The 25,361-nt window shown below is 44.2% G+C and overlaps 2 protein-coding genes and 1 long non-coding RNA gene across 4 annotated transcripts; 2 read left to right on the top strand and 1 right to left on the bottom strand.

Moving 5' to 3' along the window:
• The first annotated feature begins 360 nt into the window (after positions 1 to 360).
• LOC135370426 (uncharacterized) lies at positions 361 to 9,249 on the top strand. The gene is made up of 4 exons (XM_064604166.1): positions 361 to 493; positions 1,426 to 1,722; positions 4,868 to 5,175; positions 6,143 to 9,249. The coding sequence occupies exons 2-4, from the start codon at positions 1,455 to 1,457 to the stop codon at positions 6,536 to 6,538; spliced, it is 972 nt and encodes a 323-aa protein (XP_064460236.1). The 5' UTR covers positions 361 to 493; positions 1,426 to 1,454; the 3' UTR covers positions 6,539 to 9,249.
• On the bottom strand, positions 9,064 to 18,844 carry LOC135370427 (tricarboxylate transport protein, mitochondrial-like). The gene is made up of 7 exons (XM_064604168.1): positions 18,742 to 18,844; positions 18,489 to 18,632; positions 17,391 to 17,598; positions 14,615 to 14,838; positions 13,914 to 14,134; positions 13,530 to 13,603; positions 9,064 to 12,533 (listed from the first exon to the last, which is right to left on the bottom strand). The coding sequence occupies exons 2-7, from the start codon at positions 18,610 to 18,612 to the stop codon at positions 12,419 to 12,421; spliced, it is 966 nt and encodes a 321-aa protein (XP_064460238.1). The 5' UTR covers positions 18,613 to 18,632; positions 18,742 to 18,844; the 3' UTR covers positions 9,064 to 12,418.
• Positions 18,845 to 20,943: 2,099 nt separating this feature from the next.
• LOC135370113 (uncharacterized) lies at positions 20,944 to 22,568 on the top strand. 2 transcript variants are annotated; one of them, XR_010415221.1, is made up of 3 exons: positions 20,944 to 21,155; positions 21,287 to 21,404; positions 21,634 to 22,568. It is a non-coding gene; the product is annotated as an uncharacterized LOC135370113 (long non-coding RNA). The 2 variants fall into 2 exon arrangements; XR_010415220.1 differs by having other exon boundaries at positions 21,287 to 22,568.
• The last annotated feature ends 2,793 nt before the right edge of the window (positions 22,569 to 25,361 follow it).

The following is a 25,361-nucleotide window of genomic DNA, read 5'->3' as shown; positions in this document are numbered from 1 at the left end:
AAACTCAAACTCAAAGGAGTGACACATAATATTCCATCAACATCGTTACAGCAGCATGCTTGCGTTTTAATGCAGTTTATATATGTTGGAGGTGAAAAGAATGGCACGCTCGCGTCATCTGCAACGTTGTTCCATCAGTATCTTTATCTTGTTTTTCTGTTCCATGATTTCCTTCCCGTCTACTAAATTAGCAGCTGCAGTTAGCGTAGCGCGTAGCTGCAGAAACAAGGGCACACAGCCTGATTTTGAACTTCGCACCAGTGCCCACAATGTGCAGGTGCGGGCGCGCGAGCAGACGAGCAGACAGCCAGCCAGTAGGCCACGAAAGCTTTCTTCAAGGGCCACGAGATGTCTCTGACGCCGTAGGGCGGGCTGTCTGCGCGGTGCGCGCGGCCTTGTCGTCATAATATATGTTTTGTGTTGCATGAATATGAATAACGATGCAACTCTAATCATCGGAATTGCAACATCATCTTCAGGCAAGGAAGGAAAGGTAACGTATTCGTGACCGATATCTGCAACTTTATCAAAGCTCGCATGTGTGACATGTTTGGGTGCTTGGGCGTTCATTCATGCGCATAGTGATCGTATAAACGATATTCTGTACTCATCCTTCCGTGAAAATGTGTCTCGAAAGCGGGAATTGTGCATCGCACGTGAGGCGTCATGCGTTACATTGAATGAATCGCTGTTTATAACAATGCGGTGGTCGCTAGAAGTCCTTTTCGTGGATCGAGGCGCGACCGCAGGTGCCACACGCACAAGCATCGCGTGCACGCCGAATTGCTGTCGGCTCGGCATCGCATCGCGCTCCCATACCCATACGGAGGCACGGAGGGGCGTCGGTGTGGGGCGAGGGGGGGACAGCCTCGCCCCTTCCCACTCATGCGCAGAGATTGCACAGGGTGCGTCTCTTGGTTTTTATTCCTATTTCATTAATTTTTATGCAGCGAACGTCTCAATGTGCTATCCCTTCAAACTTCTGTTTAATTTTCTATTTCATAATACTTTTGGTCCCACCAGTGGGACCACAAGAGGAGTGGGTACACAAAACACATGTATACACACAAAAAATGCACATACCATGCCAACAAAAAAGAAAGAAAGAAATAGGAAAAAAAAAAAGCAATATATAACGCTATATGACCATTATTTCCTTTGTATTATTGGCTTTCAAGCACACAGTCAACTGCCTGCTGAGATTATTACCACAAACAACTGGAAGATCTGGAAGTGCATGTGACAGCCTTAGGATATATTTATCAATATTTCAGGATCACAAGGACACGTGGTTTTGATAAAGCCTTAGTATTCCCCTGAAGCATAAATGCAGGGTTATTTCCTTCTACACGTTAATCTACTACTCTACTATCCAAGCATTCTGTAAATGTCACATCATAAATGGGGCGTTACTTTGTTGCACAGATGGAACTGTGAAGTAAACCATCGTCGAAATGGAGGCTCTCATTTGCTTTGTGATTGCCATGATGACCTTCCTGCTGCTCTTCGACCAGTACTGCCATGAAGCGAGCCAAGAACGCACGCAAGTTCGCGGTAACGGAGGCGACGAGGAGCCCGTCCCTACACCAAAAACGAATCGTTACTACTCCACCAGTCTATTTGCCATCCTCGGCCTCTCCAGGGAAGAGGTACAGAACTTCGCAGCATTTCGGGACAGGTTTCGATCGTTTGCGGAGGTCAGCACGGCCATGCTGCGAGCAGGTAATAATTTTTTTATTATTATTTTTTTTTTGGGGGGGGGGGGGGGGGGGGGGGGGGTGTTGTTTGAACACCACCTACACTCTTAGAAATGAACTTCACCGCATAGCACGTTCTCAGCCAACCGTCATCTCGAATGATATCGTTATCTGCCATGATTTGTTGAAAACGGGAGGCGTACGCCTCCCGTTTTCAACAAATCAGGGCAGATAACGATATCATTCGAAATGACTGTTGGCTGAGAGCGTGCTATGCGGTGAAGTTCATTTTTAAGAGTGTAGATAGAGAAAGCCTGCACGTTGCGTCCTCTCCCTCCTTCAGTTAAGAGTCAGAATGCGCCTGCTGCTGCGATGCACCGTTCTGCAAATTCAAGAACCTAGCAAATGATTGCAGCTCACCTGGAACCTGCGGACCTAAATATTTAGACAAAAAAGTGTGAGACGCTTTCCAGAAAATCAGTTTTGAGAAAGATTGAGACCGTTTTTTTGCTTTATTTCCAAGTTTTCCCACGAAGTATGCGGGAACGTTCAATCACAACTCGCAGACGACGGTGGTTCTTCTTCCAAGGCCATGGCTGCTGAAAGCACGTTTGTGATTGGCTACGACCGTCGAAGACGCAATCCTGATTGGCCGGCTCTTAATTGTTGCATCACGTCGACGAGCCCGCGGGCTTTCTGTATCTAGGTGGTGTTGGCTGTTTGGTGTCTCATATTAAAATCGGTGAAAAAAAGAAGAAAAACTTTGAAAAGCCGGTAAAAACCCCAGTGCAACGGTACAAACAGGATGAGACATACACACACAGCCTTGCTTGCCCCCCGCAGAATCACGAAGCACATTATGGCCAAAGTAACTAGACAGAACGTTGAAAAGCTTTGGGTTTAAAATTTTGGCGGTTTGGCGTTGTATATTAAAATCATTTAAAAGCTTTAAGAACAGTAAAACCCCGGTGTGATGGTATAAAGAGGATGACACACACACAGCATAGGTAATACTATGCCGCAAAATGGTGGATGTTGCTCAGCTGTTCTTATGAGGTACATGATGCTGGCAGGGCTTTGTGAAGTCAAGGAACTCCTTATGCATTTTATTTGGCATAGCAAGGGACCACCCCCAAGCCTGCTATGACAGCATATGTTAAGATTGTTGCATGAAACAACGACCACATCCTATGGTTTTACACATTGTGACTTAAAAACAGCTGGAGCGTGCATCACGGAATGAACTTCATCTATCAAAGCATCAGAACCACTTTAACTTATGACTCGAAATTGAGCTTTCACGAATAGACTGGGTGGAACTTCCTGACACTTTGTTTCCCTTTCCTGTACATTTTGATCTAATTTACTTGGATACTTTGATGATGTATACTTGCCTCTCCTTCTACAGCATAAAAGAAGAAGCACTATAAAAGAAAAACACACACACATGAAAAAAAAAAAAAAGGAAATGGAGAACTGGAAATTGGCATGACACGGCAGGTTACGTTCTGGTACGGTGTGAACCTGAGTTTGGTAATAATTTGGTAATAATTTGGTAATAACTAAATTGTGGTAAGTGAAACTGAAAATTTGTCCGGTAAATCGTGTTTCTGAGGAAATAGGGCGCCTGTAGCCCCTGCATCATATTCGTATTGGATATTTTTGCAATTTAATTAGAGAAATGACGACAAAGTGTTGGCCGTGTGTTTCGCTTGAATTGTGCATGCCACGTGCCATTTTATGCCACATTTATCTCTTCTTGTGTCATGTGACACTTATACAGTAGGAGAGATACAGATGAGTGGTTTCCTAGAAGGACAGGTGCATTGAAGACACTAAACAGATGTGTTCATCGGAACAGCCTTTTTTTTTTTTTTTCTTCATCACTTATCAACTCTCTTCACGTGACACAGCGCAAAAACGGGCGCCGTTAATTGTCCCGAATTCAAGCAAAACATAAAAGATCGCCGCTGTGTGGAACTCTGGGGTAACACCAGCGACACTACAAGATGTTTCAACAGAGTTGGCAGCCAGTTATATCTAACTGAGCTTTATAGCAAGCAGTTTTGCTTGAGGGGTTTGCTGGAATTTTAGTTCACATAGTGGTACTAAGAATCTTTTTAACGTTGGTGGAAAGAGAAATAGGGGCATTCCACGGTCATCAGACTGGATTGTTTACTTGTGGATTTTCTTGTAAATGTAGTTATGTCTTCTAACTGGCCCTGTAAAACCAAAAAAGGAAAAGCCGGAAACCTGCTGTCCTTTGTTCTGCATACATAATTTCACTCGTTTCCATGTGCACAACGTGCACTGTTTACCTTACAGCAATAAATTATATGAGTTAACATGCTATAAATAAACGAATTATATGAAACAAACAAATGACTGCACTTGATGAAGGTCAGGTGGGCACGACCAGATCTGCGCTTGTACTGCATCACTTTGTGCTGTTTCGAGACTGCTTCGGTGACTCATTTGGTGATGCGATTTGGTAGCTTGTCTGCCCATTGGTCTCAAGGTTGCTGGTTCATATCCAGCTGAGGACACCATGGGGCAGAGGTCACTGAGACCTTTCTGAGGGTCATTAATTGAGCTCGTGGGTGCAATAAGGGGATAAGTTGACTTATCCCCCCTTATTTTTTTTGTTGCTATGTCATCTACATACCAGTATGTACAGCTCCAGTCAACGTTAATAATAACGCTGGGAAAAAAATGTGGTCTCGTCCGCGAGCACGATTGCAGCAACCGTTGTGGTCATGAGGAAACCTTAATTGTACAAAATTATTCTGTTAGTTTAACGCAACGGTTTTGTTCGCCTGGGAAATGAGACTGAATTTTTTTCAAGCGTTACTATTAAGGTTGACTGGAGCTGTACCTGCCAAAGAAAATTTAGGACTGTATTGAAATTTCTTGGACCGCTACGTACAGGAGGGTAAGAAAAGGGAAATGCATGTGTGTCAATGGGACGGACAATCAGATCAGGCCCCTTTTCTCGGTTTGGGATTTTTCGACTTATCCCCTTATTGCACCCGTGGGTTCAATTATGGTGTTCCGTATGGTGAGATTTCAGCGCATGCTAAAGAATAATTATTCCATGAACCAGCCACCATGATATATGGTCAAAGCCACAAAAGTTATCATTTCATTTGTGCTGTCCCGGTTGCTGACAGGTCTACCAGACATTCACGTCATCATTGGCATAGACTTTTCGGCGAGCAACGAGTGGCAGGGTCGCAAGTGTTTTCGCGGAGAGACCCTCCATGCCATCCGCGGAAATTCTATCTACAACCCTTACCAGAAGGTCTTGTCATCCCTGGGTGGTGTGCTGATGCCTCTGCTCCATGGGAATCCGATTCCGGCCTTCGGCTTCGGTGACAGCCGGACGAAAGACACGGACGTGTTCCCCCTGATTGACTCTGGTGCTCCGTGCTTGGACTTCAATGACCTGATGTGTGCGTACTCGCATACTGCACAAAGGGTACGTCATAACTAGAGCGGTTCCGGGTTTTCGGAGTTTATTTCAGGGCGTTACCGGAGGATGTTTTTCGGAGTTTATTGTTTTTTTTTTTTTCAAAAATTTTCTGAGCGTATGATTTACAGCTCAGTTAATACGTATCCGAAATTCGGAGAAAACGTGATGACGCACGCAGAGTTGTGCAGCGAAAACACGGTTCTCATATTTATTGCTTCAACATTATAAAGAGACGCAAGCTTAATGATACATTTCGTGCGACGCACACTGAGGTGTTCCGCAATTCCAAATGCACCCTTTCTGTGTGCAGTGCTCACTGTTATGCGGCAGTACTTACATACGACAACTTCTGCATCGCAATCGCGGGACGACGTGAACTCCTCGAAATTGAGGTATTCCTTGACGTAGTCGCGGGGCAGCTTTTGCTTGCGTCCCATATTGTCCTCAGCACTGCAACTAGTTGCCCTTTCAAGAAGACCACTCCGTACGACCTCGGTTCGATGCTTATTTTAGTGCTTATGTCACATGTAGGAGAAGGAAATCGGGAAACAGACTGGGGGAAAACCCCGGGCGGTGAAACCTCAAGCTGTCGAGATGACCGCCAAAAAAAAACATTAGGTCACGGAAAACAGAAACCATTATTATGTTGCGGTGGGGCCAGTATTCGAGGTCAGAAGAAACCCAGGACACAAAAGGAGGCGAAAACAGTAACCCGGTTATCAGGGAAAACATCTGCAAAACGGAGTTTTTCGCATTAATCCGAATTGCTTAAAATTTTACTGGAGTATGTTTTCGGATTTTTTTTGATAAATCTGAAAAATCCCCCCCCCCCCCTTTGGCTATGCTGTGAGTGGCATTATGTACATGGCTAAACTTTTATACGCATCTGAGACTCAGCAGCTATGTGAACTTCAAAGCAGATCTTTCAACTCTACGTTCTCTAGCCACTGAAGTCCTTACGTTTCCTCATCAGGTACAGCTAAGTGGCCCAACGAGCTACGCACCTGTCATCCAGAAGGCGCAAGACATTGTGTCCAGCAGACGAGAGTTTCACATCCTCCTGATTGTGACGGACGGACAGGTGACAAACGGTGATGCTGCGTCACGTCGAGCCATCATAGCTGCTTCGCACCACCCGCTGTCCATAGTGATTGTGGGAGTTGGAGACGGCCCCTTTGTATCCCTTGAGGAGTACGACAACCTCTTGCCGGAGAGACTGTTCGACAACCTCCAACTCGTGAAGCACATCGAGGCGACGAGGAGCTGTCGAAACCCCGACGCTGCCCTGGCGCTCCACGCTTTGATGGAGATACCGGATCAGTACAGGGCCATTACAAAGTTAGGGCTCCTGAAAGGGCAAGCAACTTGAGGCCCGTAAATTTTCGGCGGTTCACTAGAGGTGGGCAAAGTCACGTCCTACTGGGTTATAACGACCGTGTCGTAATCGTCAACCCTTATGAGGACCTCGTCCACACGATCTGCTAGGGGGCGCTACTCGTCGGCCCGCGAGATCAACATCATGATTGGACAATGGAAATTTGAATTTTGAACGCGCAGAAGCGGACGTACGACTACCGTTGCAGACGACAGCAACAGCTCCTATGAAAACAGATGATGACAGTTGATGTACAACAGATGAACAGTAGAATGATGATGATAATCAACTTTAGAAAGGAGCACCTTCTCTGGGACATCCAACGCTTGTACAAAAATACTAAGGTACGCTGAGGAACAAAGTACTGCAGAAATCGAGGAGGCAATAACCGAGCCGATGAGTAGCGCCACCGCCGGCTTCCAAATGCGGCGCGGGGAAGGGGTGCCCATGACGAGGTCATTATAATTTAGCGGCCTGCTTACTCGTTGCCATGATATAACAATTAAGAGTCAGCCAATGAGGATCGTGTCTTCAACGGCTGTAGCCAATCACGAACGTGCTTTCGGCGGTCGTGGCCATGAAGACGAACCACCGTCGTCTGCGAGCTGTGATTGAATGCCCCCGAGTACTAAATGGGAAAACTTGGAAACAAAGCGCAAAACGGTCCCAAACTTTCTCAAAACTGATTTTCTGGAAGCCGTCTTGCACTTTTTGTCTAAATATTTAGGTTTGCAGGTTCCAGGTGAGCTTCAATCACTTGTGTGTTCTTGAATTCTCAGAACGGCAAATCGGAGTAGTAGACAAATTCTGACTTAATGTGTACACGTTGGCAAAGTATGGCCCTCAATATTTTTCTGGAAAAAAAAATTCCTCATATCACTATTTCTGAAAATTTTCTGCACCTCACCTAAATTTTTTTTTCCTAACAAATTCCTCGCATTACTCTTTCTGGAAACTTTTCCTCTCCTTACCCCAATATTTTTTTTCTGGTAATCCTCCACCCCTCACGTCAATCTTTCTGACTGAAATTTTCCTCGCGCTAGGTTCAATATTTTTTTCTAGAAATTTCGAATTTTTGAGGCGAGGACGTCCTTACCCCCGTTTTTCCCTCGTGAGGATGCCCACCTCTACTGTTCACTGCATTTCTTCAAGCACAGATCATTCTGGAGCAGGAGCCTCCAATGTACACAACATTGTGACCTGTATGGCATTTGCCGTGTGTTGCGCTTCTGGCAGGACTACATTGAATAGAAAAAAACATACAGATGCCACACAAGGTAAATACAAGGGCCCCCAATTCATCTTGATTCACATTTTTCATTTTTTAAAACTTTTATTTCATTTTTATTTTTATTTTTAGTAATTTAACTTCCTCCTCTGAATCAACTGTGCCACGATTGTGCCATTAAGAGCATGTTACGTAGGTATTTTGTGTGGTATGATTTTTAAAGCACTGCCACGAACAAGAATATTTTTGTTCAGTGACCATAACTGCGCAGCAAAGCCTTGTGGGAGACACTTTCCTCCACTTTTACATAGAAACATGTGGGGTATCGCCTTGTCAAAGGTGTTGGGGACCGCTGCTGTGTACAGCCTCAGAATAGCTGCTTATTAATTCAGGTTTTAGTGCAGCTTAACCGAGCAGCTACCTAGCAATATTTAGCACTATTTGGTACACAAACATCACTTTCATTTAGCATACGCAACAGTAGCAATGACAGTACTTCGTACATTTTCTACTTGTACGAAGTGCTCGTTTTCGGAATTTATGTTTATTGTAGTGCTTTAATTTGCTTCAAAGTAATCACTCCCTGCAGTGATGAAACAGTTCCACTACTTCACATATGTGTAAAGTGTTACACAAAAGGCGTACGCCCCCAGTTTTAAAAAATCTGGAGACAATATGTTATTGTCTTGGCTATGGCTATGGCTATGGCTTGTTGGCTATGACCTTGTTTATGTGGTGAAGTATAACTGCAGCTTTCCAGAGAGCCCAACCGGTCCCTTAGTAATACCAGAATGCAGTGCCAGACTGTTGGAGGGCTGCATTTCTAGACTCGGCCCGAGCTCGGCATTCCCGGCCAGTCGATTACAGAGTAGTGGTCTGTAAAAGTTAGCCGTGGCTAACTATTACTGGCGTAGCACAGGCTCGAGCCCAGGCGGACAGTGTCAAACAGGAGCCTGGGCCAGGCAAGCGAAAGGAAGGGGGGTAAGCCTATGCAGCTCTTGGGTAAGCCTATGGGTAAGCCTATGGGTAAGCCTCTGGGTAAGCCTCTGGGTAAGCCTATGCAGCTCTCTAGGCAGCACAACTTGTTGGTATGTACACTCCTTTCAAGGGTACACATCAGGAACATTTTTGGGCAGCAGCAAATGTGTAGTTATGGCATTAAGAATTCAGTTACTTATGCGCACAATGTTCACTTCTCACAGTGCTGCTTGCCTTCCAGTGCCACTGTTTATATTATGTATTATTTTGTTTTGTCACTGCATTTTGCTATACTGTGCAGCTTTTACAAAGGTCCTGTAGTATATAATTTTTATTGCCCTCGTGTCAATCTTTTGAGTGCCAAGAACTTTATACAGCCCTAAGCCTATTGAAAGTTTGAAATACGTACTACGTATGGGTGGAACGCACTTGTAGTACAGCTTTGACATACAGAATTGTGGAAAAGCTACTTATGGCAATAAAAAAGTTACAAGTCACACGTTTTACAAGGAGACATTTTGTTTCTAATCCCACGAACAGAATGAAGCTTTTTTTCAAGTACTTCTGTCGCAGAAAAGCACACAAAAAGTGTTTGTCATTTTGGAGATATTTCAATTAAAATATTGTAATGAGACACCTGTAACAATAGTTTGTCTTCAAAAATAAAGCTCTGCAAACTCAACAACTCTTATACTGCTAATAAAACGTACATAAGCACCAATACATAGTAACTGTTGCAGTGAGAAAAATCAATTCACATGAAATGCAAAAAATGGATGTTGCAATTTTTGAAGGCAAAAGTGTTCTAAATGGAATGAGCACAACATTGAAATGCCACGTGTGGACACGCGTGCTCAATTGCTCGAGGAACATTTGATTGTCTTCGCAGATACACTTCACAAACAGCAAACATCTGCCCTGCACACACAATGCACAGCCCTACAACACACAGGTCTAAAGTTCACACCATAGCTGAAATTTACGTTTACCAAGGGTCGTACGGAGTAACAAGGTGCTTTCAGTTTGTGAATGTTTTCAAGCAGAGCCAGGTATGCAACTGGTTAATGTACCATCGTACATTTCTCAGCACACAGTGTCAAAAATGAGGACGTCCAGCATGCCGGAGAAACCCGTACTTTTCGGCATGCTGAGAAATATCGGGTGTTACGAAGTGCCCCACAGGCAAAAGCTCAAGACTGGAGTGTGCAACTACCACTATGTATGACCACGTTTCCACGACCAGTTTTCTTTCCCGAAGAGTGTTCAGAAATGAAATAAGCTACGTATTTTCATAAATTAGCATTGCCTCTGAAGCTCTGAAGAAGCTCCAGTGACAAAAAACTTCATGGCGACGCACGTCCGAAGGGTAAATCAGGGAGCAGCGCGCCGGCCCAAGTTCGTGTTCCCAAGTTTGTCGGCTTCGCTTACTAGGTGCCTCGCAGACACTCACTCAAGAGTTCACTCAGAGATCAGCTCGAAGTCATTAAAGGGGCACTAAAATTAAAAGAAAAAGGAAGAAATGGCTCTCAAATGAAAGTCAATGTGTTTCAATTAGTACGTATCAAACAAAGTTAGTTGACACAACGCTACCGTTTACAATGAACCCTCGTTATTATGACCATGGTCGTTCCCGAAAATTTTGGTCATAATGCGGAATTGTCATATAAACGGGGGGGATTTGCAAAGGTTTTACTGCATTGTTCCCCAGGAGTATGGTCGTAAAGCGCGTATGTCAGATTATCGGGGGTCATATTAACGAGGGTTCACTGTAGACGAAAAACGCAATGAAAACAGAGCAGTCTTTGGCGGCAACGAATGGGATCCCGAGGAGGCAAAGATTGGCGCCACCCAATGGGACAGCAGGAATCGTGGCCCTGTGGATTTGGAATGGGTCCGATCGTAGTGTTCCGTATGTGCGCGGCATGATGCGCACTGCTGCATTTTTCAACACCGATTCACCGAATCGTAGCCCAAAACAGTCCTCGTGAATGCTCCGCTGACAACATTCACGTCATCTTCACGTCCTTCGGACAGCGATGCCAGTCCGCTTCACAACGCGCACTATGTTTTTCACCGCCGGGACTAAACGTGGACTAAAAACACCGATGTGCGAGCCGAACCGACGTTCACTGCTTAGTGCCGAAGCAAGAAAGAGTCCGGTATAATTTCGATGGCAGCTCCGTAACGGAATCAAAGTTTTGCATTATAATAACGAGGTCGAAATTAACGTAGCGTGTAACGTAGTTTGAAGTGAACTTGTTTTTAAATTTTGGTGCAAGATTTTTCGGAGTTATTTGACAGTGGTCAGCAGAGGAATAAGACTCGCACGTAGTTTCGGAATTGATGGTTACATGGTAAAGGCGATAGTCCCTTTAAGCCCAGACTTGTTCTTGGCGGACACGCTCCCTTTTCCAGCCCGCAGACGTAACGTGGAACAAAGTTTTCAAGACGTGGAATGAAAGCGCATAGCCGAAGTGGCTACAAACTGGTGAGGTCGACCACACCAGATCGGGAAACCGCCACCGTGCTTTGTATCTCACTATCGCGTTCCAGGTAGAAGATGCTTAGAGCCAAGTTGGATTAAGCCGTTGCTTACGACTTGTGAGCTGAGTTGGTCGGGCGGAGATCGGCGTCTTGCGCGGACGACTAGCTGATGTTCGGACGCCGAAGGGGGCAATGGACGACAAAGGTTCAGCTCTCTCAACAGTAGGTACAGAACGTGTAAGTGAATTTTTATATACTTGTAACTATAACTATATAAATGTTTAGTCAGCGACCTTACATGACACAGCATGCCAGGATACACCAGAGCAATGGCCTGTAAGGGTTCGCCGATCTCACAATAGCCAGCGTACCGTGAAACGTGTGCCAATACAGTATTCACGGTGGAATAGGTTGGATATATTTAGGATATCTTCGTAGAGCAGTCTTCTCTCAGACACAATATAGGAATGGCAGTAGTAGTATATATACGAAAAATGGAAATGTTACAAACATAGTGGATGTACGTGTGTATACGTACTCACAGACTGCAGCACACAGTATGTCTGTTAGTAAACAGTGTAGTAGAAAGAGAGGGAGAAAAAAGCAAGGCACAAAATTTTTTGGTGATAATACAATATTTTTTTTTAGTTTCAACATGCGTAAGCAACAGTTTCCGTAAAATTTTGAAGTCTTACTCAAAATACCGTAATCATGAATCAGCTAGCTATCAATCAGACAAGCATCTACGGCAAGCAAGCTGTTGCAAATCTTTCGGTACACTTTGACAGCTCTACCGTGGGTAGTATAGAAATAAATATCAATTTAAAATGAGCAAACACAACTGGAATGGCTTGACAGGCATAAAGTTATCTTCTCTGCGGTACTAACAACAGAGCTTGCGCATAACAACACCGTAACGGTACATACTTATAAGATGCTGCGTGTACCCAACCAAGAAGACAGCACCGGAGGTACTAGACGTACAGCATTGAACAATGGACAACAACGTCACCTCAAAGGAGAAACAAATCTGTTAATGACTGAGGTAAAAAGTGTTCATGATGCAATGATACACCATGATATTTGATATTCCCTGTCCCAATGAACGTAGCGCTATTGCAAGTTCCATCAACTCTTTTCCTGCAGGTTGAGAGAATTCCTCGCAGTTCTGGGAAGGCGTTCTTCTAGTCGGTCTTCCAGATCTTGTTGAAGAGGTCCATGAACGAGTCGTAGATCATGAAAGTAATGGCTACGTCCAAGCACACACGACTGAGCCGTGGAATTGTGCCCTTGTAAAAGCTGCAAAGGAGTATGTCGCTCATTGAGAAAAGCCTCCACGAGGCAGTGCATTGAAGACCTGCAGAACACTCACCAGGTAGAAACATGTGAAACCGCTAATAACAAGAACAACTCCACACAGTCACCGTGAACTGTCGTTAGGTCAAATTTTTTTCAAGCACTAACAGATCTAAGTGTGGCTTCTTGCCAAACACCAGCGGACTGGAATTCACTACCCTCTAAACTTTTTGGAATCTGGAAACTTTGTAAACAGCCCGAGCGTCATTTCTTTCGATTGCTTCCGATAGTCGGATACCTTTTTTTACTGTTGCATAATCATTTCTACTGAGTGACTGTCGAGGACTGTAACACTGCGAAACTAGGAAAAAGAACGTCAAAGACACACCTAACGCATCGCACTTTCAAATGGTTTAATGACACAAAAAAATGGCAAAGCACTTCTATCGTATGTTACTGTCATTCTACTCACTTGGCACCGGGGGCGTACACCCTCCACCTATACTTCTGCAACCATGCTCGAAAGGGGGATCATGTTACAACCCTGTTATATGTTACATGTTATACATCTGCTTTGTAATTATTATTAATTAATTAATTAATATTTATTACAGCTTCCATCTACCCTGGAACCGAAATCTTAGAGAGTGTCACATGCTAGCCACAGCTCACAACAAGTGAAATGTTTTTGAATGAATTAACTTTATGATATATTTCTCAAGTGCTCAATCGGGTGAGAATTCTCCTTGGAGGAATCTTTATTTTGTGAGTAATCAAAAAGCCAACAGAAACGTGATTTTTTTTACGTCTTCTGTAGAAAAGTGCTGCAGCAAATGAGCTTTCTGCAGCAATATATGATTTTTAAAAATGTATGGGGAATCCCAAAGAGGCTGAAGGGTGTCGTGGCCCGTTAATTATGCAAGTAAATACGGTCGTCTGCTATTGAGGTTTGTCCCAACATCATATTTGTACTTGAGATAGCAACCACAAGATACTCACGCTGGGAATCCTTCGTGTTTGGCAATCTTGTAGATGCAGTCAAAGGTGTGCTTATACTTGTGTGCATCCAATCCCTATAAAAAAATAAAAAAACAGTAAAAATGAGAATCTACAATGAAGGCGGTGAGGTTCCGCATTTTACCAGACTCCTAACACTGATGTTGATCTGGATGAAATTTTCCAGAACACCAAATCATGGAAAATCTCATAATGATTTATTTCTTGACAGGGCACAACTAGAAAGTGAGTTCTACACGCAAACGCTGGCACTGCCAGACTGTAACAAAACTGTTACAAAACTGTAACGAGTAATGGCAATGCATTAGAAGCTAAACGTAATTCCCTCAACTCTGCTCACAACGAGTAGCACACCGCAATAGTTACCTGCATCCTGGTCTTGACTACGTCGATGGGGGTGTTCCCAAACACAGACGCTGCACCAGCTATGGCACCAAACAAACCAACCACGAGCTTGTTAACAGGTTTCTTGGGGTCACCACCCCGGTACCAGTCCTTCATGGTCTCCATGACAAAGAAGCGGATCGCTTGGTTGCTACCCTGCTTCATTATTGTTGCAGTCAGGCCTTGATACGTCCCCTTGATGCCTGCATGACATCCCAGCAACTTAAAGGGGGGAAACTAAAGTGCAAAAATGTATCCTTCGTGGAATTAGAGGAGTACGGAGGGCCATCCAAAATATTTTCAGCTTTCTTTCATTTTCTGAACGTACAGGGCATTGCATACCTCTAATTCCTAACTGTAAACGTACTACCCGCAGACTTTCTTCTGCATTGCAGCGTAGTAGACTGCGTAAACTCACACACACTACAATGTTTCTCTTTGTTTGTACAACCGATATCTTTTTCCCTTTACCGTAAAGTGCAAGCTCCATTTCTGTTCCGAAGGAACTGTTTCTCTCTGTGTGCACCTTACGCCTCGGTTACGAGAAAGAAATTCGATCCACAAAAAGGCACAAGAAGAGAACCGACCAGGAAAAAAAAAAAATTGCTTCAGCGACGAGTCGCATAGTTGATCTGCCCAAAGTGTTTAGTGAAAACCAAAAGATAAAAATAAATAATTTTTACCTTCTTGACGGATGATCTCGCGTACACCGTGGACAAAGCCCTTGTACCTGGGGTTGGGACTGGCTTGGTCGTTGATAAACTTCACCTTGACGGTCTCCATGGGAGTGACGGCGAGGATAGCCTCGGAGACCCCCGCCCCCAACCCGCACAGCAACCGCATCTGGGGCGACAAGTTCCCCTTCTCGTCCACGCTCCTTTTCTTCAGGGCTTCAAACGCACCGAACCTGAAACCAAGAACCGTACCTGGGTAAATTACTTGTAAAATGTAATTAAATTACATTACTCATTCCATCCAAAATATTTTCAGCTTAAGACATTTTCTGATGAAAGTATATGCGTCAATTTGCCAAACAGCACAGAAGGTTTTGATGCATGCGGGTTTTTTCCAGAAAAAAAAAAGAAAAGAAAACGCAGCCGCACTCGTTCACTCTCGACTCACCCCCTGGGGTGTAAGGAGGATGAGAAGGACGACCTATGACGTCGTAACATCTGCGCCATCGGTCGAGGTCAGCGCCCATGTCAGGTTAGCATGTGGTTAGAATTTAATTAAATTACATTACTCATTAATGTAATGAAATTACATTACAATTACTACGAAAAGGTAATGACATTACTAAGTCATTACTGCGAGCTTAATCACACTCTTCTCTGACCTCAATCACTCTTCTCAAACCTCGCTTTAGAACACCCTTCGTTTCTCAGAAAATCGTTCGTAAATCGAGGTATTCGTAAATCGAGGTCCGAGGTGTGCAGTGCACAAATACCTCACCAAACCACGGGAAATTGATTTGAATAAGTTTTATTTTTGAAAATACTGCGTAATTGTGCTTTGCACCATACTTTCTGCAGGGTCTATCCTGTTTAGAAGAGATGACAGAAGTCTGACACTTGACTCATCCAACCGGTCCTCAAAGTACCGTATCGCGCGTGAACGAGACTGCTTCCAACGGCAAATATCACCCTTGTCCCCGGCTGTCAGGACTGAACACCTTCTCTTGGAACGGCAAGATGGTCCAAACTCACAACCGTTCGGCTGTAAACGCCGGAATTATACTTTCAGGAAATGGTGAATCATGTTAGTGGAACGTAGCGGCGTTGGGACATTGTATGTTTGACCTTGGCAGCATGTACTGAGGAACTTTAATTATCCTCCGGTCCATTGGCCTGTCCTCTGTACATTCATAACGCCCGTTCGTATATCGAGGTCAGAATGGCTTGGCTACTTTGGGTCCGTTCCCTAATAATCCGTTCATAGTTCAGATATCGAGGGTTCGTAAAACGAGGTCAAAATACACGGAAAAAGTTTTGGTTCACTGTGGAGCCGTTCGTAAGTTGAGGGAATTCATATATCGAGGGTTCATAAAACGAGGTCCGACTGTATTTGTCTCTTCTACATGTCAGGGTGCCGCGTATGACGTACGTACGTTTCACAATGTAGAGATGAAGATGACACAATGTATCACGGCAACAGGAAGACTGTCCGGAGGATGGGGCCAGCAAACAATGATTCTCCGATGCCACAAACCGTTAACCTGAACACCCGATTATTTTGTAAAAAGTAATGAGTAATGTCATTAAAATTACCACCCAAATGTAATTAAATTACGTTACCAATGACATAATAATGTCAAAAGTAATGCATTACATTACAAATTACCAGAAAACGTAATTCACTACTGTAATTTCATTACAGTAATGACATTACTACCCAGGTATGTCAAGAACTCGGTTTGTAGTTGCTTAGCTTAGTTTAAAGGAACAGTGAAAGTGCACTCCATAAATTTTCAATTTCCGGCTGTGAGGGGTAGTAGTACACCTACCATGCATTCTTGCTAGGGCCTGGAATTTTAGGCATTTGCCTGTAAATGGCTATAAATGATTAAATGAGGTATTTGCTGGGATGCCTCAATTGTGCCTCATTTCTTTCCTAATTACTGTAAAGCCCCTAATGTTCACGAGCCTTAAATCGTTGCAAATATTAAGGGTACCCAAAAATTTCTGGAAGATGTGACACTTCGAATGCTATACTAGATATTTATCTTCACAGTTGGTTGTACAGGCTACCGACAAGAGTTCGGACTGCTTAACAGCATGAGCACGTGCAATGTCACCATTACCAAATTCGGAGAGGACTATCTCGGGCTCGTCAGGAAGTAAAGCAATTGATCCACAAATTCTAGCATCTAGATTTTGGTAAATTTTTTGCCTGCAAATATGTAGCCGGTTCATGAAAAATGTGGCCCCCCGAAATTAAAGGGCTTGTCAGTATTTTTCGTTTGCCAAGGGCATTTCATTAGCATGGTCATGGAATGCCGAATAAGTCACATCGGTGGGCAAGGAGAGGGGTGCTACTATTCAGTTTTCAGTTCAGACTTGTTGCTTCGTTAGCTGAATGCTGCTAACCAGAGCGTTGAACTGAACCGGGACCGAAAACCAGAATTATTAGCCGTTATTTTTAGCTACAACTGAACCGTAATTACTAGCACCATCTTGCAGCTGAACCGGAACCGAACCGATCTAAAAACTTCGGCTACCGGTTCAGGATACCGGCTCGATTCAGGGTGGTGATGTAGAGATTCAAGCGGTCTGCCTGCCTAGATTGGTGGCACGCTGCTCGGGGAACGGATGAACCGGTTAATCGAACTGATATATGTGAACTCCGGAGATATGAACCGGAATCAAACCTTAATGGCGGAACGTTTCGGTTCAACGCTCTGCTGCTAAACTTTTGAGCGGTGTAACAAATCAAAGGCGTACATAGGCCATGTAGACTTACCTCACGGCCGATTTGGGAACAGAGCCGTAAACAAGTACGCTGAGTCCCCGATACAGTCCCGAGACTCCATGGCCCCTCACTGTTTGCCTGACCACATCCATTATGCCATTGTAGCGTGGCTTGGCCGATCTCTCATCTAACTGTAGCTGTGTCTTGACGTACTCAGTTGGGAAGGTAATACAGATTTCAATTCCTCCAGTGATGCCACCTGGAAGCCATTACGCATTCGTTATAAACGAGATTTTGTTACCGCTTACATAATGTTCACCTAAAAAAAACTAGAACGAAGGACTCCGGATGTGCATTTCTTGAGCTTTGTCTTTGTATGTAACGTGTAAAAAGGCAATGGAATGTGGTCCGCGATCTTTAGCTATATGCATCACTGCATTGCAACAATGGGAATTATGGGGTTATTTGCACAAATTGATCATTGTCTATATGATGCAACAGTTCCTCTGCTTGCTCTTATCCTGTTCGTCATATTATTTCATGCTTTTTCTCAAAGATTGAGAAAAGTAGGTGACAATATATCGCACGATATGTCGTCCTTATTAATCGCATCGTCTGTCACGAAAAACGAACTAAGGTTTTACCAAACTGATTTCGAAGGTTTTTGAAAGCAGAAGGTAAAGTTCTCGTCGTCTGCTTGCATTAGACGAATGCCATTATGACTCGAACATTAGACATCTTCTTTTCTTTTTAATGTATTCAGTACGCAAGCGTTCTATTGAAGTTCAGAAGCGCCTGTCATGGTCTAGACAGGCAAGTTCAAGTGGTAGACATCGTAAGGCAAAGAGATACCGATAACACTTGATAAAGGACCCACGCCAGTTACTCGAGTTTCGAAATTCCGCGTGAGCGTTCGATAATGTCTAGAGCTGCGGGAAAACAAGAACTTGGTGACGTCAAACAGCCGCCGTATTTATTATATATTTTTTTCATCAGTGGGAAAGTCGCCAATCGGAAAACCACCTTGCAAGGTTACGGAGTTTAACGTTCTCACTAAGAGCTACTGACGGGCTTTTACGGCAGTATTGAGGTCACAAGGATCGCGCATTATTGTGTAACTTGTTTACTTCGCTTGAGCAGCAAACATACCTGCAATGATTCCCTTGGTGGTTTTCGTTGAGGGTAGAACAGAAGACGCCGAAAGTGCTGCTCCAGAGGAAGTCATGTTCGGTCTTCCAAATGGATTCCTAAACGTATGCTTGTCCTTGTCCATGACGAAACCTCGAGAAAATCCTAAACAAATAACGATTGCGTAACGTTCAAAAGAATGGATCTGCTATGCCCTCGCCAAAAAATATACACAAACTACTGTTCCATCACAGGTGATCCCATCGTACGATACCTCGCAAGAGCTCCGGGCTGACGAGACAAGCGCAATGCAAGCAGCAATCAATGATTCTGGTTGGCTCGGAAGTTCGGGCGAGCCTCCGGAAGAAACCAATAGCGGCTTAGGAAGAGTTCAATAGCGACACCTGATGGAGGCGACAGGCGTTGTCATGGCCACCGCCACGTACCGGCACGACGGGGCAAATGCAGACGACGTATCAACGCCCTACCGTTCGTAGAGTTCATAGTTCAGTGTCTGTTACCGCAGTTTTCTGCATATCAGTGTCCGCTTTGGGCACGACTTCTGCTAGTTTTCCACGCTGATGTTGAAATAGTTCATGATCAGAATTTCAAGATTGTAAAAATGCGTAAAACGCGTGTGACGAATGCGTTGCAGAACATTCCTTGAAAACAATCCACTCTTATTCATCACTTTGTGGTCTGTCACCAGTGTTGTCAAGTTAGACTTAAAACGTACTGCTCGAGTTACAGAACCAGCTGGGTGTCAATATGGGTTCAAAAGTAACTTTTATTCATATTTGGCGGATATAGAAGAGGAGCATAATGTAAAACCCCGAGACTATAGGGAACACGAACGGACAGACACAACACGTTGTGTCTGTCCTTTCATGTTCCCTAGTCTCGGGGTTTTACATTATGCGTCATCTTCACCAGCTCGCTTGCTTCCTAGCCATTTTTTCATAGAAGAGGAGGTCCGGGTGTCCTGACCCTCTCTCAATTTCTGTATGCGCATAGTGCTTCAATTGACCTTATAGGTGGTGCACATAGCATGATGCCCAACGCTGGACCTCCCACCCTGAAGAAAATCCTGGATCCGCCCCTGATTGTGCCTCTATGGCGGGGGTTCGACTCCTTTTGCAAGGACACTTAAATGGCAAATGATACCCATGAATAAACATACTGATAAAGTTAGCTACAGGAACTTAAAAAAAAAAAAGCACTGAGTACTTTTGCTTTCATATTCGTGCTCTCCCATATCAAAACGGTCAACTGCTATATTGAATAACATATGTTTCTTATTTGTATAAGCAGTATATCAACAAGCAAAAATTTTCCAAATATTATCCACGTGCTCAGTAAGGAATTCTGAGAATATTTTTGTTGGCAAAAGAATGACTATATCAACAAGTAAACAAATAAAGTAAAGAAATGAAAGCAAAGAACGACACGCGGAACATACTGGAACTTATGTTCTACCACGTACATTGTGATGTACTGATTATTTCTTTCTGTTCAATATATGCTTTTCGCAGAATAAACAGTCTTTTCTTGAACAATATGAGCGCGTTTCGACACAAAATAATTTTCAGTTACGATTCAGTGGTCAAACTGGCCGGAATGACACCCACTGGTTCCACTTCAAATGGTACCCTAATGAAACTGATTCCTCTTTCAACTGGTCCTCTTTTTTTGACTGGGAGGAGAAATGACATGGTCGATATTCGCTTTCTGGGACGCGCGGTCAAAACTCAAGTACCTCGGCCACCTCATCCACAGACCTGAAGATCGCAACTATGCATCATGGGTGAAAAGAATCAACTATACAGTGTCCAAATACCAAATAGACCAAATATATACAGGGAACGAGAAGACAGAAAGCGAAAACGAAGCAGAATGGTTGAGGATCATCATAACAAAGGAAATGAACAAGATAGAAGAGGAGAGACGGCAAACTGCAACGGGAAGAAACAGGAGCACGAACCTCTGCAGTGAGAACAAAGATCAACGAGCACCTCGTGGGGGGACAACCCAAGCGGACTTCTTTTTCGAGCCCGAAGGAATCATTATTAACGAGACTGCGTATCCAAGCGCTATTCAACATGGACAGTGCATAATACACCATCTGCAACACTGGGGAGGAAGAGGACCTCTGTCCGTCCACCTTATACTGCTCCCCTCCTGTCCGACGTCAGAACAAGCAAGACCAAAACCAGAACCACTGCATTTCGTATTAGACTTTGGCAGCGGCTATTCGGCACCACTGATGTGTTCGGCACGGAGCAAACAAAGCGCCACCTAGAAACAAAGTAGCAGGAGTCGAGAAGAATTTGATATCACCCTTTCCGCTAAGCAGTTTTTATTTTTTTTCGCCTGTGACATGTTCGCTACAAAAAACTGCCCAGGTTCCGTAAGAGATAAGGCCGACCTGAACCTGAACTTCGCACTTTGCCGAAGCGAACGCCGCCGTTCCCGCCGTCGGTCTTGAAAGTCGCCATTTTGAACCCCACGGTCCACTTCGGTTGTTATCAGGTTGTTATGCCTGGCTGCTCTGTTCCATTGTGTTCAAATCATTCGAGGAATGGCTGGAAGCTTTATCGCTTCCCGGCAGACCCACACAGGCGTCAAATTTGGAAGGCAAACGTCGGGCGAGACAAATGGGAGCCTACGAAGGGCACGTACGTTTGCAGCGTGAGTGTGCTTCGCTCAGTGGTCAAAATGTGCCCCTATACTATGTGTACTACGTCTCACATAGATTTGACAATGCTTGATAACGCTCTTAGGGTGTACGTGCTCTCAGAGAACGTGTCATTGTTCTGCAGGCACACTTTGAAGACAGCTGTTATGAGCAAAACCGAGCAGACGGTTGGAAAAAGCTGAAACCGAACGCCGTACCCACGATCTTCAGCTTTCGCCGCAAGCGTACGTCCACTATTTCCGGTATTGTCACGCGTCTTCGTATTGCATGGTATACAACATGGGGGTTTCCAAAGGAAATTATGTGTGACCGTCAACTCTCACGCAATGCAATGAGGACTATCTGGGAGCAACAGCATTTGCTTTCTGTTGATATGACTAGACAATCAGTACAGGATGTAACTTGAAGTGCGCAAAACCTGGGAACTTGTGTGAAGTACATCCTGGCACACCGTTGCTTATTTTTCTGCAGCTGCGGTGGAGCAGAAGAGGCTGCTGGAAGACAGAAGTGAAATAGAACAGTCTGCTCCTGTTGCTGCGCACGCTGACCAGGACGCATCTGCGGACACCTTATCAGAGGATACGGACATGACTGCCGCTCACAGATGAGCCCTGTTCAATCCTGCATGTCACCTTTACACCAGGAACACAGTGATTCCACAACAGTGACACGCAATCACAGCAGCACGCCTAGAACGTGCTGAGCTGTTGCAACGGCAGGGTGATATAACCACACTGTATGAGAATCTTAAAGGAAATCGCAAGAAATCAAATGTCATTTCAAAACTGAAAGCAAAAGGTGAGGACACTTCAGGCTGACATGCATACCATCCGGAACAACAACGTTATTGTGAGATTATGAATGGGGAGTTTCATTGCCAGGGGCAACACTCTACCTAATTGCTGGTGGTGATGTGTAGAATGAAATAATGAGCTCCTTGAAGAAGAATTTCAAGTTCTTAGAAGAAGAAAAAGTCCGAGCCCTCTGAAAAAGTGACACATGTGGAAACGGCTGGTCTTGAAGCCACAATCAAACAAGCCTGGCAGATTAAGTGTGCTTGTGGAATGTCTTGCATGAGGGTGTCCGAGAACGATGCTACCACGATACACAGCCATTGGTCAAGAAAGTATAGTGGCATGAAGGCATCGCTGGATCTTCCACGTTTATGTTTTCGGGGAGCTCTAGCTAGATGCTGCTTGTTTCACAAGTTTTTACCATCATGACAACCTTCGCAAAAACAATATTGCCCCTGCACATATTATATTTCAATGTACTGACCTTAGAAATAAGTTTAAGGGGCAACTATATCGCATCTTCGTTTTCATGCAGTATCTTTTTCCATCCCCCAATGTGATGTCCGTTGGGAACTTGATGTATATAAATAAGTAATTCTGCACTTCCTGCACTGCTTTTTGAGGACCCTTGTGCATACAGATGACCGGCAGGAGTAATAATTACTTCCTCAGTTTATACCACTAGCAAATGGTGAAACATGATGTGTTACAAGATACAATACTAAATTTGCAGTGCACTAGACAAGTACTTTCAAGTATTTTGCATGGTACCTTATACAGTTATACTGGAAGTACAGTTTCTGTGTGCTGCCTCATACTGTTCCATCAACAATGCCAGCTGGTGCTTCGTGCCTTGCCCATCACTGGCATGAAATGTTTACGGTACAGAAGTAGGTCTTTTCTTTTTTTTTCTCGTGGTTGCATCTTTGATTTCTTTTTACAAAATCAGTGCTGGTGTTGTGGGTGGTTTATGTATTCTTGTGAAGCAAATATCCCATGTTTAATAAGATGAAACCTCTGTTATACAGTCATACGCCCACGAAATGGGCCTGGGGACGCCCTTTCTCCCGGAAAGTACAACAAAGGAGAGTACTTTACCGCGTCGACACGATCACCAGAGGGTGCTCTCATTGATCATTGGTTATTTTTTGCAGAGGTGGTCCATTCCACCTTTCCGATTTTTTTCTTTCAAACATATGTCAAAACCTGATCCTTATGAAGCATATTTGCATGAAAGTAATTGAAAATAGTTTGTAGTTATGTTTTTGATTTAATTGCCGTTTGGATGTGAAAATTTCGACTGCATCGCTTTCTATAAGTTTGATGCTGCGTATCTTGATAATCATTCAATATATTCAGCCAATTGTTTTTCTTGCCTTGTTCCTTTTTTTTATTTTTTATTTTTGACATATACTGTCAATGGTGGGTCGCACTGTGTCCTAGGTTCTGAGGGTTCGAGAGTCTGTCCAGCTAAAAAATCGCAAATTTGCCTCATTTTAAAAAGTTTTCGTTCGGCACCTCACTTATCTTCCATTTGTAATACCTAAAAGCAATTTATATCATTGTGTTCGCCTCGAAATTATCTTTCTTCTCGTATCAAACACGATAAACACGTCGCATGCGCGCTTTCTATCCCCAGAAACAGTGAACACCCACTTTGATGTCGCGGTAGTTTGTATTTAAAAGTTTGTACAGCCTGCACAGTTTCTTGAAACGGACAACTGCCCCATACATGTTTACGGGCATATATGCATTTATAGCCGAGCTGTATTAGGCAGTTTCTTTTTTTTTTTTTGAGGGGCGGGGGCTGCAAAAACAAAACAAAACAGGAGGGGTGTACACCCTCCCTTGGGGTGGGTGCGTAGAAAAAAATCTGCATAACAGTGGTTACGAAGCAGACAACGAGACGTGCGCTACGCGCTTTCTGCTACGGGCCGTTGGTGGCGCGCCCGTCAACAGCTAACTTCAAAGCAGACGACACTGTCTTCTGCATATCGTGGGCAAATTGAAAATGGGTGGTGCATCAAAAAAAATCGTACGACTGGCTGCTACAAATGTAAGTTTGTAAACGGCTTTAGCGCATACTTCTCACAAAGCTTTCGCTCGCTTTTGGTATGAAGTGAAAGACGGCAGTTGAAAAGTCAGTTGCTGGCGGGATTTGAACGCACACCTCCCTGATTGCCTAAGTATTCCTAAGTATTGCCTAGTATTCTAAATGAAGTACCAATAGCTTTCGGCTAAAGTATAGTGAGTAAGATACTAAAGCACTAACAATATTTTTTTGGTACAGTACTCAGGATAAGCACAAGCTTGGTTTTGAGATATCACAAGACGTAACCAGCAAATCTAACCTCGAATTGGTGGCTTAGTGATTGCTTAGCAGCTAACAAACATCTGGCGTGCGTCGTCACGGCGATGACAGAGCCGTTTAGACGATGAAAGCGCGTTTACTGGCGCTTGTCTTCGATCATTGAGGAGAGGAGAAGTTAGCCAAGAACTGGGCTGGCTTGCACACCCTTAAAAAGGAACTTCACCGAATAGCACGCTCCTAGCCAACCATCATCTCGAATGATATCGTTATCTGCCCTGATTTGTTGAAAACAGGAGGCGTGCGTCTTTTTTGTGACAATTATGAGCAGCATAAGTGTCACAAAAAAGGCATACGCCTCCCGTTCTCAACAAATCAGGGCAGATAACGATATCATTTGAGATGATGGTTGGCTAGGAGCATGCTATGCGGTGAAGTTCATTTCTAAGAGTGCACTCCTTGCAGGCGGCTGACGTTGTGCAACGCAGAGACTGCCCCAGCTACCGCTAACACCCCCTAAATATCATGCATCAATTCCCTTACCAAAAGAAAAGAAAGAAAAGCTGCAGGAAAAGCTCAAAAGAAGAAGAGCGACAAAAAGGAAAAGCCAGCAGATACTGGTGTCGCACAGTATACGGCCCGCAATCCGAAGCCACGAAGACTTGCCCGACCATACAGCCTACCCAACTGCCGGGCACAGCATCACTTCGATTGAGCACGGCCAGTTTCGGTTTCGGTTTTGTTTTCAGATCACCATCGTGATTTTTGAACGCCACTTATGAACTCTTTTGCGCATTAACCCTGGAACTATAATGGCTTTTTGCGAAGCGGTTCATCCGTGGGAAAACGTATGAGTCTTGGAAACATTTCACCATGTGCGAATCATAAACTCCAGGTAAAAAAGCGAGAACACTGTAAGTGCTGAAAAGTGTCGTGCGGCTTGTCACACTTATTGTCTATCCAAAGTCTTGACAGCCATACGCGTCACGCGACGTGGTCGCAGGGGAACCCGCGGGGACGAAGACCACGGGACGTGCACTCCAATCATAATGTGGGGAAGGCATCGAGCGATTCACAGAGAAGCGTTTCCTCACCCA

The sequence above is a fragment of the Ornithodoros turicata genome, chromosome 10, assembly GCF_037126465.1.
Source record: "Ornithodoros turicata isolate Travis chromosome 10, ASM3712646v1, whole genome shotgun sequence".
NCBI classification, from domain to species: domain Eukaryota; kingdom Metazoa; phylum Arthropoda; class Arachnida; order Ixodida; family Argasidae; genus Ornithodoros; species Ornithodoros turicata.
Note: the sequence above shows the minus strand (reverse complement) of the source record. Positions and strands in the feature narration are given on the sequence as shown.